The sequence below is a fragment of the Hyperoodon ampullatus genome (genome assembly GCF_949752795.1).
Source record: "Hyperoodon ampullatus genome assembly, chromosome: 8".
In the NCBI taxonomy this organism is placed as follows: domain Eukaryota; kingdom Metazoa; phylum Chordata; class Mammalia; order Artiodactyla; family Ziphiidae; genus Hyperoodon; species Hyperoodon ampullatus.
In genome coordinates, this window is record NC_136921.1 from 86,368,123 (window position 1) to 86,384,790 (window position 16,668).

General features: G+C 37.7%; 1 protein-coding gene across 1 annotated transcript in view; it reads right to left on the reverse strand.

Annotated features, from left to right (window-relative positions):
• Nucleotides 1-16,668, reverse strand: part of METTL8 (methyltransferase 8, tRNA N3-cytidine) — a gene marked incomplete at both ends in the record, with an annotated part of 37,008 nt that overhangs the window by 3,856 nt on the left and 16,484 nt on the right. Inside the window, 3 exons of the mRNA XM_079709999.1 lie at nt 3,024-3,073; nt 4,453-4,823; nt 14,753-14,844. Coding sequence (XP_079566125.1) covers nt 3,024-3,073; nt 4,453-4,823; nt 14,753-14,844 — 513 coding nt within the window. The remainder of the gene's footprint in view (nt 1-3,023; nt 3,074-4,452; nt 4,824-14,752; nt 14,845-16,668) is intronic.

A 16,668-nucleotide genomic window follows, 5' to 3' on the forward strand; every position in this document is an offset into this window, starting at 1 on the left:
TTCTTTTCCCAATTCTTTTCCCATTTAGGTTATTACAGAATATTGAGCAGAGTTCCTTGTGCTATACAGTGGGTCCTTGTTAGTTATCTATTTTAAATATAGTAGTAGTGTGTATATGTCAATCCCAAACTCCTAATAGAGATAAATATGGCATCTAAGTTGGTTGTAAGGATTGAATGGACTCATATATGTAAAGTTTCTAGAAAGGTGCCTGACTCAGAGTAAGCACCTAATAAATGTTAGTCATTCTTATTATTGTTGCTATCATCATCACCATCATCATTATCATCATCGTTATCATCATTAAAGGAAGATCTGCCTCTGCCTTCCAGGAACTTAAAAACTTAAGAAATTAACATGGTTCTATAAATACTTCCATATAGCTCAAAATGCTTCTCTGGACACTGGCACATCTAGCTATTATGAAAGGTATGCAGTCTATCTTTGGGCAGTAGTTACTAAACACTCACAAGATACAGAACAGTCTAGTAAGCTAAAGGAAGGCATGTGCCATTTGCCATGTGTCCTACCAGACGGCAGCTTGACCTATGAAACTGAATTACAACAGCAACCCAAGTTGGTCTTGTGATCACCCAATGACTTTCCAGAGCTTTTCAGTAAAATCGGCTGACTGCCTTGGCCCTTCTCCCAGCAAACAGGTGTAAATATCACCACTACCACCATACCACCAAGCACTCTCTTGGCAAGGGGTTTAAGAATTAAGTGATCCTTGGAGAATGATATGACCTCTCAATTCCAGAGGTCTAATTATGGTAAAATATTCTAAAAATGTAAAACATTAATCTTATACTCTCCAAAAGTAATAAAACACAATTTCTGTGGTGGGAAAAAAAAGCCTAATCCTCCCTTTGGAAGGCTAATCACTGGTTGCCTTTTTTTTTTTTTTTTTGGCGGTACGCAGGCCTCTCACTGTTGTGGCCTCTCCCGCTGGGGAGCACAGGCTCCGGACGCGCAGGCTCAGCGGCCATGGCTCACGGGCCCAGCCGCTCCGCGGCATATGGGATCCTCCCAGACCGGGGCACGAACCCGTATCCCCTGCATCGGCAGGCGGACTCTCAACCACTGCGCCACACTGGTTGCCTTTTAAAGATGAATTAATTATCTCAGGTTATTGAGCTACAGTGATTTCTAAAATATGAATATGAGGCAAAAAAAAAAAAGACACATCCACAAAGAAAGAGTCAGGGGGTGAGGAGGCAAGAGCTTGCAATTATTAGTTGGAGGGAGAAGTAGAAGAGGGAAAAATACAACTAACAAGTGGGGAGCCAGAGATATTAATCAGTCAGTATGTACCAAGCTCTATCTATATTGTATTGTTAGGCTACCTGAAAAATCAGATTAGAGTAAAATATGCTCTTTACCTCAAGGAATATACGAATAGTAGTTGAAGAAATAAGACATAAAGAAATGATATGCGGGCTTCCCTGGTGGCGCAGTGGTTGAGAGTCCGCCTGCCGATGCAGGGGACACGGGTTCGTACCCCAGTCCAGGAAGATCCCACATGCCGCGGAGCGGCTGGGCCCGTGAGCCATGGCCACTGAGCCTGCGCGTCCGGAGCCTGTGTTCCACAACGGGAGAGGCCACAACAGTGAGAGGCCCACGTACCGCAAAAAAAAAAAAAAAAAAAAAGAAATGATATGCTAAATAATAACTTGAGATGAGTCATAAAGTAACACATAATCAACTGCCAGTGTAGTAGATTTATGTGTATTAAAAGTTCAGAGATCACAGGGGTGAAGGAATCTGACTATGTGGTATAAAAGTACAGGAAATTTTGGCCCAGAAATTGGAAAAGGGAAAACAAAGAAAATAAGTCCCGAAAGAGAAAGACCATTGAGAACTGCAAATTGGCCAGCACCACTTCTGGCTGGACACTTTAACTGGTAATTTGATGATTATTAGGGAATTACTTAATTTTTACTATGTTAGGCTTATAATAGTAATGAAGTATGTCCTGCTTTTTGGAGATCCATCATAAGTACTTAAAGATAAAGTGTCATGATGTTGGCCTTATGTCAGTAACTATTGAAACAAGGTGGTGGGTGTATGAGAATACACTGTATTACTCAGTTATTCTGAATGTTTTTACATTTTCACAATGGAAAGTTAAAAAAAAAGACTTTCTTAAATTTAAAAATAGGCATAGTGAAAAGACTGAAAGGAATTACAACAAAAATTCTGTCAGCAGCTATGCTATGGTGGTGGGAATAATGGGTGATTCCCCCCAACCCATTTTCCTCTAATGGGAACGTTCTACAACGTGCTTATGTTGATTTTATAATGGAAAAATAATGGGAAAGCTATCATGTAAACTTAAAAAAAAATAGGGACTTGACAGACCAGCCATAGGTAAAAGGTGTTAAAGTTTTGTAAGGTGTATCTTCTTCATCACCTACTAAAACGCACAGGTGAGGTGGTGAACTGGAAGGGCAGGTCAGGAGAACATCTTTGCTCCTATCCCCTACTTCTGCCTTTTTGAGTCTTAGGGTTAGGTGCTATAACTCCAAACAATTTCAAGTCTAGATACAGTCATCTGACATAGGAAGGTTTTATACTGGGTGCAGCTCCAGAAGTGATGACAAAATAAAATGAGTTTAAAGCTTACACTTTATTTTGTGTAAGCTTTAAACTCAATTCTCTATGTGTAAAATGACACCTAAATAACCTGAAGGGGTAAATAAATCTCTAAAGTTCAGCAATTCCCAGCTTAGCAGAAGGATCAAACCTCTTACTCTCTTTTATTCCCTCATCCACATAAACACAAGCTTAAAAAATTACTTCAACTCGTGGTGGACAACCCATGCCTGTGAAACATAATTTCAGAGTAATTCTCAGTTCACATGAAATTAGACACTCAGACCAAGACACTTCTTTTGAAATTTCCTTTAGTCATTGTTTATATGGGAACAAGAACACTACTGGCATATATATGACTTTTTCCCAGAATTTCTCAACCTCCCATATGTATGTAGAATTTTGTAGGAGAAAACTCTAAAACTCACTGCAAAGTGTTCAGAATTGGAAAAACACTATTCCCAGCACCACAGCCAACCTAAAATCAAAGAATAAACAAATATCATGAAAATAAAGTTAAATTTTCCTCACCAATGTCAGATTTTTTTACTAAAAAAAAAAACTAAAAGAAATTTACTGGATCTCTGGGTATAGGAGAGTTTTCTAAACTCAAAAGCAATGAAGTAAATCACAAGAATAATATGCACTGAGAAATTCGACTATGGAAACATTTAAAATTTTTACATATCAAACCCCAAAATAAACCAAATTAAAAGGAGACAAACATACTGTGAAAAAAAACATTTGCATTAAATATGATAAAGGGCAGAGCTCATTTTTTAAAAAGCATCTGGTAAATAAAGGAAATAAACAGAACACAAAAGAAATACAAATGACTTCTAAACGTTTGAAGAACTATATGACCTATTTAACAATCAAAGGAATGCAAATTAAAATAAGGTATAATTTTTGTCTAACAAAGCAGAAAGCACTAAAATAAGAATATTCCAATCAGTAAGGGTGTGATGAAACAGACCTACACTGCTGTGAATTGGTATTAGTACAACTTCTTAGAAAGCAATTTGGCAATATATTTTAACAGTATTAAATTTTTAAAATAAATTATGAACTAGTAAATTGAACCCAAATAATAAAAGAAAATGCAGAAAAGTCTATACCCAAAGATGTTTGCTGTTGAAAACCTGAAAACAATTTAAATGCCCAGTCAAGTGAAAACAGGTAAGCAGAATCATAGTATTCCACATAGTAAAGTATTTTGCAGCCATGAAAATGTTTATAGAGAATTTTTAAAGATAGGGAAAACTGTTTATGTTATAATGTTCAATACAAACAAAGCAAAACCCCAAAATGCAGGTAGAGTATAGCTCAACTATACAAACAGTATAAACAAAAGGAGAAAAAAGTCAGTTAAATGTTAACAGTGGTTAAATTAAATCCCTTGTTTATGGGACTGTAGATTATTTTATTCTTTCTCTTTAGCAAATTCTCTGTAATCAGTATACATTATCTTTACAATCAGAAGGAAAAGGTTTATTTTTTAAAATAGAAAATCAAGGTCTACACCAGATTATAGCAAATTACATACTTCACTTATTTCTATTTCACCTAAAAGCAGGTAATAACAGAAAGAGATAGAAATTAAGGCTAAAACTTTATTGGTATTTAAAACTTCCTTCAAGTTAGAAATTAAAGTAGACAAATTAAAAAAAATTTAAATCACAAACTTAAAACCTGACTAATTAAAGATATGAGTCCCTTAAATAATTTTTATGCACAAAAGTATATGAACACTTATTTAATAGTTAGATTTGATCATTTCCCCCCTAAAAAATCTGGATCGTTATTAAAGTAATATGGAATGTACATTAAAAAATTTTTGCCCCTGCAGTACCATACCTCTAGGATTCTGAAAGTGGCGTTGCTACCAGGAAACAATTCAGTCTTCAGAGGTCCTTTTCTGTGTTCTTTAGAGTCTAGGTTGGAAAAATCAGATCCTGCTTTGTTTTGACCATCTGATGAGCCAGAACTTTCTCTATTATGATTTTTTTCTTCAGGCATAGTAGGGCAGTGCATTCTTGAGAAACAATTTGCAGCATGAACTTTTACATGATTCCATGATAATTCTTTTACCTTCTCTTCAGGTTTTTGACCAACTGGAAGAATTTCAGGAAATTCCCTCAACAGCCAATTACGATCTTTGAAAAACTTATTCTTATGAATCTTATAAAATGTGTCCCAATATTTACTAGCTTCACTCTCATACTTCACTAAAATAAAGAGAAGAAAAAAGATTTATTTTACTATGAATTATATTTATCATTAGTTACTATTTTAATAACTATATTTAATAATTAAATACTGTTAAGTATATTACATATACTATTCATTTATAACAATTATATTTACTATTGAATAACTTTAATATTATAATAATTTTTATTTATGATTTTTTTTAACCTTTTAAAGGTTAAAACTACAGAGTATTAATCCTCACAAAATGTGTCAATGTGTGGGGTATTTGGGCTTACCCTGGTAAGTCTGCTTCTGTCTCAATAGTTTAGCCAGTACATTTTTGTGAGGAATATAATCATTGCACACTGCTTTCTACAGTCTAATCTTGAAATCTTAATGATCACATTTTTACCAATAACCTGTAAGGCTCTTTATTATCTTAGAGAAATGATACCTCATTTTTCATGTCTCTGTAAATGCAGCTTCAACACGACAAATGTCTGTGCAAACTGGTAATCAAACAGGAAATTGTGGAATAATAAATGACATAACCTTACAGCTAGAACGGTCCATTGAAATAATCTACTCCAAACCCCTTGTTTCACGTTTGAAGAAAGGACACACAGAGAAATGAACCCACTTATCCGGGTCCTGGAGCCTGGTCACAGCAGAAGCAGGACCGTATGTTCTGACTCCTGGGGTCTAGGGGCCATCCCGTAACTCCATTCTTCACCCACCTCCAGAGGCACCTCTTCTTATTGACATCTCCTAATATGGAGCCTTAAAGAGAATTTCTGATGCAATTTAAAAAGAGATATGCATTTTGTGATGTCATCCCTTCGATTACCCTGGGTCCCAGCATCAGGGTTAGGTCAACAGTCTCAGACCTTCAGGCAATTCTTAGCTTTCTGCCTCTTTCTATCTGCAGCTTAAATTAGTATAATCATTAATTCACTCACTTTCTCACTCACTCACTCAAGAAACATTTCTTGGATACTGTTACGTACCAGACCTAATCCCTGGGTTAGGAATTACTTTCACCCAGTGTAGACACGTGACATTTCTAAAGTGCCTTCAAAAAAATTTAAAAACCTTCCATTAATATAGAGTAATTTTCAAGACTTAATGTTAGGTGAGAAAGCAAAATGTAGAACAGTAAGTATATGATGCAACTATTTATTAGAAACAAAAGAAGAAAAAAAATACATGTGTGTACATACACAGAAAAACAGTCATGTATGTATATACACGTATTTACTGCTATATGGGCAGAATACTTCTGGAAGGATAATCACATAATTAGTAGTACTGGTTGCCTCTAAAGAGTGGAACTGAGTGGCTGGGGACCAGGGTTTGAGGAAGAATTCTCATTTGAATTTTGATCCATGTGAAATTACAATCTATTCCAAAAATAAACTAAAACTAAAAACAACAGACTCATTTCTTTGAGAATTTTAAAGAAGCCCTTACCCTCAGAACAAGCAGTTGCCTATAGTCAGGGTTGTCTCTATTACAGAACCCTGTCCTGAAGCCCTTATATTTTTTCTTTTCTTTCCACTTTTATCTTTATGGCCTTGTACCATGGATCTCCACCCACCTGGCCACAAGACTTCCTTCCCATCAGGGCTGAACTGTATCTGGCAGCAGGACTGCTAGAAAGACAGAAACTCCCATCTGTATTTAAGGTCTGAGAAATGAAAGTAGATCTCTGTAACAAAAGAATTATGTGATGTTGAAGTCCAAAACATGCTCTCATCTGCACTAATGGGAGGAAGCCTATTTATCACTAATCTAAAAATGCTGTATATCTTTAAAATAGTTCTATCTGTACTTTTAAAAATTGGAGTGTACCTGATATACTGTGTAAGAAAACAAAACAACATTCCGAAAATCAGACTCAGGAGGAATTAGGAAACCATCAAATTTCCCCAGGGTCTTCTCGCACCTTCTCTTCTTCCTTTTACCTTAAGAACTCTCTGTAACTCACTCTATGCTGGTAAAAGATTTTTCTGCTTAATAAAAAGTGACCCTGGGGCTTCCCTGGTGGCGCAGGGGTTGAGAGTCCGCCTGCCGATGCAGGGGACGCGGGTTCGTGCCCCGGTCCGGGAAGATCCCATGTGCCGCGGAGTGGCTGGGCCCGTGGGCTGTGGCCGCTGAGCCTGCGTGTCCGGAGCCTGTGCTCCGCAGCGGGAGAGACCACAGCTGTGAGAGGCCCCCGTACCGCAAAAAAAAAAAAAAAAAGTGACCCACCTAAGAAGACCTATATTTAGTCAAATCTCTAGCATTTGAGTTTCCAATACCAAGTTACTTGTGAAGTGAGTTTGAACCTAACTATAAGTAACTAGAATGTAATATAAGTGATTTATTTGTGGGAATATCCCCCTCGGAATTAATTGGCAGGGGAAGAGATAGACAGCAGGGGAGTAACTTGAAAGAAAAGATGTTCATAGCAGTGCTATTTATAATAAGAAAAAGTGGAAATAAACATTCAGCAACATAGGAATGACCAAGCAAACCATGCATGTCAAAACAGAGTAATCTTATGTAGTAATTAAAATGATAATAATATTAAGAGAAAATATTCACACAGAATGGTCTATACACTGACTGCAACTCTAAAGTTTATTTTATATTCATTTATAACCATCAGATGGAATTTTGGAGGGCTGGTAACAATTTAACGATTATTAGGTAGTTCTTTCTTTTGCTAAGTTTTATCTACATCTTACATGAAGATAAAGCATCTTGGTTGAATTCTTCATTCCACTTGCCCCAAGAGTTTCCTCATTTGATGAGGGGTTGAATTAGAGCAGCGACCCCCAACCTTTTTGGCACCAGGTACCAGTTTTGTGGAAGACAATTTTTCCACGGAGGTGGGGGTGGGGGGTGATGGTTCAGGAGGTAACGTGAGCGATGGGGAGCAATGGGGAGCAATGGGGAGCAATGGGGAGCGATGGGGAGCGATGCGGAGCGATGGGGAGCAATGCGGAGCGGCAGATGAAGCTTCGCTCACTCCCCTGCTGCTCACCTCCTGCTGTGCGGCCTGGTTCCTAACAGGCCATGGGCCGGACCCCTGAATTACAGTATCTCTATGTTTAAGCTCTAAAAAGTCTACATACTTTCCTATTAAATCCCATGAATTTATGGAGAACATTAAACATTCAGTTCTACAAACTGCAAAATCTTGGATCAGATTGCTGTCATAAATATGAGCCTGTACTACTGTTTAATTTCTACAGTTTATAAAGAAAATGAATCTTCAGTGAGGTGACCAGAATCTGGTTCAGGTACCAAATATATCAAACACCTAAATTCAACCCTAGCTTATCCAATCTTTAAAAAGGATCTGATTACTATTAAATGATGATGGTCAAGGTCTGCTAATATATACGCTTTCAAGCCTTTTTCAAGTATTTCCCACTCAGGAATTAGGAGGAAAAAACCAAACATCACATAAATCATTGTACCAATAACAGCAGCACAATAGTACATACTAAGTGTTTATTTTGTGCCAGGCACTATGTCAAATGTTACTTGGATTTTTTTCCCATTTAATCCTAATAATACCTCTCAGATAGACATGTTATTCCGATTTACAGACAACGAAGTTCAAGGTCAGAGGGGATAAAAAAATTTGCCCAAGGTCACCCAGCAGAGCCAGGACCTGAACCAATTCTGTCAGACTTTATGCTCTTAACCATTATACTACACTGCCTTCCTAACACAAAATCAAGATTAACCCCCTCCAAAATATCTCTGAAAATAATCTGTTTTTCTGATTTTCTACTTTCCTCTCATTATGAAGCATTAAGCTGAAATTAAAACCTCAGTACGACTTATAATAAGTATAACCAAATAGTAAAAATAATGCTGATTGGAGTGAACCTACATAAAGACAGATCAGAAAAACAGACTTAATTAAACCCCATTTGAATTATATAAAAAATAAACTATGCAAGGTTGTATGATGAAATTATGATGAGCAACAGGAACATAAAATGCTCTATGAGAATAGATGGGTTTGTGGGACAGCAACAAAACAGAAACAAAACAGGATAGTCTGGGATAAAGGCTAATGAGCTGGAACTTTTTTTTTTGCTTTTTCAAGTTGTGCTTTTAGCAGTACCTTCAATCAATTCTGGCAACTCCACAGTTTCCAGTAATGTATAACAGCTTCTGAGACCCCACGGAAGCTCAATCAAACTCATAATTATGGCTATGAGACAAGGTAAACACCTCCAGCATATAATTTAATTTCCTGAACTGCAATTTCCTCTGTGATAACAGGGGAATTGGAAGAGCAACTTTTCTGACCATGAGTGAAAAATTTAGCTTAATCCTGCTGGTTCACTCAACTCAAGTTCAGGCCAATAATGATAAAAGAGTATAGTGTAGAGAAATCTGGTCTTCATCTTGTCCAACTGATTTTCTAAACAGGTACATTAATGATCAATTTTTCTTGGAGGAGAAAATTTTCCCTTTACTCTCCAAGGTGGCCAATTCAGAGTTAATTGCTCTCTGCCAACAGCCGTAAAAGGAATGTAGTGATCTGTTTAACCACAGCCAGATGAAGCAACTTCTCAATTATTCATTTATTAAATTCAATACTGCTGAGGGGAAGAAGGACTATGACACACTAACCATACTTAAATATTCAGAATTCACCCCGAATCACACTGAATATAACGACGAAGAAATTGAATTAAACCATTTATATGTATCTGACATATACGGTATGATTAATAAGTATTATGAAAATTTATTCTAAGTTGCAATGTAACAAAAGGCAATTTATTTTTATTTTATTTTATTTATTTATTTTTTTGCGGTACGCGGGCCTCTCACTGTTGTGGCCTCTCCCGTTGCGGAGCACAGGCTCCGGACGCACAGGCCCAGCGGCCATGGCTCACGGGCCCAGCCGCTCCACGGCATGTGGGATCTTCCCAGACCAGGGCACGAACCCCTGTCCCCTGCATCGGCAGGCGGACTCTCAACCACTGCGCCACCAGGGAAGCCCCTATTTTATTTTATTTATTTCATTATTTTTAACATCTTTATTGGAGTATAATTGCTTTACAATGGTGTGTTAGTTTCTGCTTTATGACAAAGTGAATCAGTTATACATATACATATGTTCCCATATCTCTTCCCTCTTGCATCTCCCTCCCTCCCACCCTGCCTATACAAAAGGCAATTTAAAGCTATTTTTGCAGAGCAATTACACAAACACCTGAGCTCTCAAAGTTGGAAATTTCCACGTCACTGATAAAGTTAATTGTCTAATAAAAGAAAACTCTTAAAGTTATGAAATTTAAAGTATACTTCTAAGAGCACTGTATGAAATTAACAACCAAAGCTGACCTACAAACAAGTATCCTAAATTTATCAGCACACAAAACTTTTAGCTACTCTATTTTTTTTTCTCACATAGGACACTCTCAAGTGGTAAGGTATTCACAAAGGAAGGTATAGTGGAATTCTCTTACTATTTTCCTTGTCATAGATAACACGTCCTAGGTAGACAGTTATTTACAAGGGTATTTTAAAGTAAAAATAGCAGCTGCATTTGTTATTAACTTTTTTTTTTTTTTTTTTTTTTTTTTTTTTTTTTTGGTACGCGGGCCTCTCACTGTTGTGGCCTCTCCCACTGCGGAGCACAGGCTCCGGACGCGCAGGCTCAGCGGCCATGGCTCACGGGCCCAGCCGCTCCGCGGCATATGGGATCCTCCCGGACCGGGGCACGAACCCGCATCCCCTGCATCGGCAGGCGGACTCTCAACCACTGCGCCACCAGGGAGGCCCTGTTATTAACTTTTAAAAACCCATTACATTTGCTAAATTACCAGCTGAGATGTAACACACTGGAGATGTTTTTAGGAAATTATAATCATGTTAACTCAAAAACTGCCAAATGTATCTTTCTCATTTCTCTGAATTAACCTGCTTTAAAAAAAAAATCTGAGCTATTATAAAATTTAAAATAAATTACCAAAAGGAAATGTGGAATTAAAAATCATTAATCTGGGCATCTAATTGAAAGAAATATTGCTAATGAGAGCCCGGATGCTTTACATTTTAATCACAGGAATGAATATGTCAACCATCGTACAGCAAAAGACTGTCTTATTTGTGATGAATAAGTTCTTATTTTCAGAATTGTGGGGGTGTTTCCGGACTTCAGTTCTCACCAAAGGCTGAGACAATAGGTGACAAATGGGAAATGGGAGTGACAGGAGAGACTAACACACAGAGACCAAAAGAAACTTGCCAGAGAGTTGGCCAGCATGGGAGAACAACCAGTATTTCCTCCCAGTGGCATTAAAATAAGTAAGATAAAATCAGTAGACAGTGCTCATGCCGTATACTATTCTGCAAATGGAATACTTTATGATGGGAGAAAACTGGCTCTTTCAAAGTCTTAGGACCCTCCTGGATAAGAAGAGATGGTGATTAACAGGGGCAGTGGGAGAAGAACCGGGTCACAGCTTCCTTTGGGTTTTCACAACGTTTGGGAATGGAGCTTTTAAACGGATCTATTCACCTTGACCCATATTCATCAGAGACATTAGATATCCAATTAGAAGGCTCACCTAGGCTTCTGCAGACTAGCAGGTCGATGATCCCTGGTGGAGACTGGACTGGGTGGCTGGGTAGGTATTTACTCTCACTGTAATGTCCTGTCACTCAACATAGTTCCTCAGGACAGAAGTTTTCTTTCTTTGCCACCCTCAACTGCTGCTCTGTGCAACCTTGCTTAAGTGTGATGTAAGGGTCACCCTCACTGTGTGTGTTCCTCTACTTGTAGCAGTGCTCTGACATGTGTGAAGTCCACTGCACTGAGTGGTGTTACGGGGGGGGGGGGTGGGGGTGGGGGGAGGTAAGACGCAGAGGGGACCCAGCAGAAGCCTTGATCACTTTGAGTCATTTTAAAATGAACTCTTTTGTTTTGTGTCTCCACTGCGGCCAGAAAACTTGCTCAGAAACAGAATGCACATGCTAATAAGCAAACCAAATGCTTTAAAGCAGTATCATCAGCCCTCTCCAGTCTGCTTTTCCTGCTTCTATAGAGAAAGGCCAGTCACCACCTTTCTATTTCAGTCACATTATGGTTCTGTGGGAACTGTCATTTTCCTTTACTGTGGTTTCCAAGGCCTGAAAATAACCTCATTAGCTCCACTCAAGTTCATTGTTAACATAAATAGGCCAAAATAGGCAGCCACATACAGAGCCCTTTAAGGGAACATTATCAGCACTGCTCATCTATTTATGTTCTAAACAGAAATACTCAAAAGAGCATGGAAAAAAAAAATCCTTGGTTTTTCATATCCTCAGGAAATATACTGTGGATAATTTTTAACTTCCTGGAAAAGAATTAAGATGACTGATATCTTTTAATTCTGTTTAGGCTCGACTCTCTCTGTCACATCCAGGTGGCCACTAGCAGAAGCTTGAGTAATGTGGAAAATATGTCTGTGCAGCTGCTGGCAAAGAAGCAAAATTATACTTCCTCAGAAACAGTGTGACAGAGTTCCTGCAAAGGAATGCAGTGCGGGCTGATCTGTGAGCAGAACTGCCACCGGTATGCACTCTCAAATCCAGCCCCAACACTCCCTGGCCACATCCCACTCTGGGACTGCATGGCTGGAGCTCATAAAAATAGAATGGTTCTACTGTGGATCAGGTGCTCTTCTTTCTTGTCTATCCTCCAGGACATATTCATGCTTACAGTAAGGAAGGAAAACTAGCTCTGAGGGATAACAAATGATGCCAGAGGATAAGACAGGGCCACACTGCCCCCTTCACTGGCAAAGGGCAGCTCATGAGGGCTGTCTCATTAGCTCAAGTTGCAACAGCTACCTTTGCTTCAAACTTTAGCCTCAGGTGTAGACTAAAGTCACCAGAACAATAGCTAACTACCAGTGGGACTAGTGCTTTTCACTAGCTTGGCTTGCACAGAGGAATGCAAACATCTTTCTCTGGGGAGTTTCAGGACAGCTGATCAATCTGGAAACAAAATTCTATCTCAGGGGTTGGCAAACTTTTTCTGTAAAGGGCCAGACAGTAAGTAGTCTGTGTGGGCTACATAAGGTCCCTGTTGCAACTACTCAACTCTGTAGATATAGCTCAAAAGCAGCCATGGACAATGTTAACAAATGAGTATGTGTTCCAATAAATCTTTATTTATAAAAATAGACAGTGAGCTGGATTTGGCCCCTGGCCATAGTTTACTGCCTCTCATTCTATCTAACAGGTACACTGACAGTGCTACATGAGGGATTGAGAAATGATGATGACCACAACCAAGTTGTTCTGGCAAAACTAACCTATGGTATTAGAAGCCAGAATAGTGGTTGCTGTTTGTAGAGTCTTAGGGGTTTGGGAAAGTAATTGCGACAGAGCATGAGGAAGTTTCTGGGTTACTGGTAATATTCTATTTCTTGAAGTGGGTGTTGGGAAAATTCACTGAGTTTTATGAAAACTTTATGAAAATTTATGAATTGTGTTAATTTCTATGGGTATCTGGTACTTCAATAAGCTGTTTTTGTTTTTTTTAAAGAAAAAAATCAACCTGTTTTAAAGGAGAAATCATTTAAGAAAAAAAAGGTAGGAAAATCCTCTCTAGAGAGTGTAAGCGTTGGGCCAGCTGCCTGTCGGTTCCCAGCTACGCATTGAGAAGGACAGAGGTCTAATTTTTTTTAGTGTGCTTTTTAGAAAAAAAAATTTGTGGTAAAAAACACATAACATTTACCATCTTAACCATTTTTAAGTGAAGAGCCCAGTAGTGTTAAGTATATTTACATTGTTGTGAAACAGATGTCCAGAACTTTTTCACCCTGCAAATCTGAAACCCTCTACCCATCAAACAACAACTCTGTGCTTCCCCCCGTCCCCTCAGCCCTTGCTAACCACCATTCTAATTCCTGTTTCTATGAATCTGACTACTTTAGGTACCTCATATAAGTGGAATCATATAGTATTTGTCTTTTTGTGACTGGCTTATTTCATTTAACATAATGTCCTCAAGGTTCATCCAGATGATAGCATGTGACAGGGATTCCATTTCTTTTTATGGCTGAATAATATTCCATAGGAAAAGACCACATTTTGTTTATCAATTTATCTGTTGGACATTTGGGTTGCTTCTACCTTTTGCTATGGTGAATTGTGTTGCTATGAAAATGGGTGTGCAAATATTTCTTCAAGACCCTTTCAATTCTTCTGGCTATATACCCAGAGATGGGACTGCTAGATGATATGGTAGTTCCATTTTTAATTTTTGGAGGAACTTCCGTACTGTTTTCAGTAGAGGTTGTACCATTTTATAATTACTCTAACAGGGCATATAAGGGCTTCATTTCTACACATCTTCACCCACACTTGTTATTTTCTGGTGTTGTGATTGTAGCATAGGCCAATACTTTAGAAGCCATTTTTAAGGTTGGCGAGGCCTTACCTAAATTAAACTCTAAATATCAAAGGCCTCTAAGAAAAGTACCTCAAATCCTTATTGAAACTTTATGTTCAATAAAAGACCAGAAACATTCTGATATGACTTTACCTTCTTTGCTCAAAGTTTTTGAATCTGTTGAATATTCCTAGCAGGTCAAGTGCACAACAGCATACTAAAAGATGCATAACCAAAGGAAAAATTTTAAATTATGCTCTCATATCTTGTTTGAAATGCCACCCTTAAGTATCTCCCAGAGAAAGCAATAATATGACTATAGAAAGAGATTATACTTATAGGGTGAATACATAATTTCTTTCTTTAACTTTGGTTCCACTACACTGGAATAACTGGGAATTCTCCCAAAGGAACAAGTAGATTAGCAAAGGTAAAAGCTAAGAACTCTCTAAAGTAGTGGCACAATTAGGAGGAAAAGAGACTGAGGTGTGAACTGAATCAGTGGAAGGGCAAACAGGAAAGCCAGGCTCCAGGAGACACAACATGTAGTTGCTTTACCTTGCTCTTCCAGAAGGACTCGCACAGATGAGTTTTCCTCTACTTTTTTTCTGGCTGCTTCTTCTTCTTCTTTTGACCACTGCATGTGATCCCTTTCAAAAAATGAAGATTATAAAACATGCTTTATAATTGAAGAAGGCAGAAAAAGAGTGACAAGGGATACCTCTTTCATTCTAGGTCAAAGGCAAATGACACAAACAAATTCCAAGGCAAATGAATACGTTGTGTCAGATGTTCCTTGTGACAGCGCTGGTGCAACCCTGGAGCGCCTACGGTTCTTCTAACTCTGGGTGTGTTGCAAGCCCCAGCCACCTTCTGGAGATAACTGCTGAAGTGGTGTCCCAGGAGCACCATGGTGCATGTTTATCTGGGTGCTGGTATGGTTTGCTGTGTTTCATTCTAAGGCTAAATTTATTTGCTTTTCTGTTAATTTATGAACAGGGAATTCTTTAATAGTTTTTTCATACTCCTTTTGCACTATTCTTATTAGCTGCCTTAATTTCTGTATATGGATTCATTTATGTTTAAATGATAGACTACTTGATATAGTATATAAGAAGGTCATCTTTCTAAGATCTGGCACTTCCTATAAGTATTTTCGGTTTCAAAATTTACTCTATATGAGAGAATATTATTTCCTGCCACCAAAATATCTTTCTTGGAATAGAAGCAACATCTTTATAGAAAAAAGGTAATTTTTGTTTTGCTTTGTTCTTACAAAGTCTGTGTTTCTTTTTTTGCAATAGGTAAAACTATAAGTAGGTGATGTAGTTTCCTGGAATAAACCATTTTTCTTAACAATAAAGAAATCACATACCCAAAATTCAAGTCTGTTGTAGTAGTCTGGGAGTAATGAGTCCCAGCACTAAGGTGGTGGCAATGGGAAACAGAAAGGCAGAGTACAGGGAGAGACACTATGAAAGAAAACTATAGTTATGATCTGGAGATTAACTAGATATTGAAGGGAGAAGAATGAGAATCAGGAATGATTCCAAGGCATTAAAACTGAGTACTGATGAAAGTGGGGGCAACAGTGACAGAATAAGGAGTTGCTTTGGGTGGAATGATGATGAGCTTGGTACTATTTTAAGTCATGTTTATGCAATCAGATATGAGGGTATATTCCAGTGACCTGGCTATAAATACACCACTGAAAGGTGAGAAATTACATTTAAGAAGGATCAAAACTGGTATACTGAAGTTCCCAGGAAAAGTATATGAATAATGTAAAAATCAGAGTTTCACAGATGAAAATTTAACCACTGTTATTTCAAATAAAACCCAATCATTTACAACCCAAATAATCACTAAACAGCTTTATCACTTGCTTTAATGAATGAGATCAGAACAAATTTTTGCTTTCACTTATTTTAATATATGTGAGCAGTCACATATATAACTTGGAGCTGGTAACTACATTTTATATTCTGTACCTATAAATATATAAAGAATATTATTATATGACAGTTATGATGTTAAAGGCAATAAATCACTTATTGAAAAAATAGTATTACTAAGGCTGGGGACAACTTTCTCATCTATGAATTTCTAAAAAATATAACAAGGAAAATACAACAGTCCATTTCCCTGTAAAAAAATCAAGCTCTGAGACAAAGAGAGTGTATATGGTTTTCACCCTTACGCATTTGTTTTAAACTGTTAGTTTAACTTGCTTCTTCCTGAGTATTTAATAGATTTAGTTATTTCTTAAATTGCTCTAACTTCCTTATACTGTTTTTTATGTTGCTTCATTTTCTTAACTGCTAGGTGAGGGGGATATTATACCCTTAGCCTCAAGAGAACAGATTTTCCACTATATAGTTACAGAATCCCCATAGAAACCTATAAAATGTTTCTACTGTATTTATGGGGACTTCCTCCAGACCAGCTGCTTTATGGACGTTCTTATATTAGAA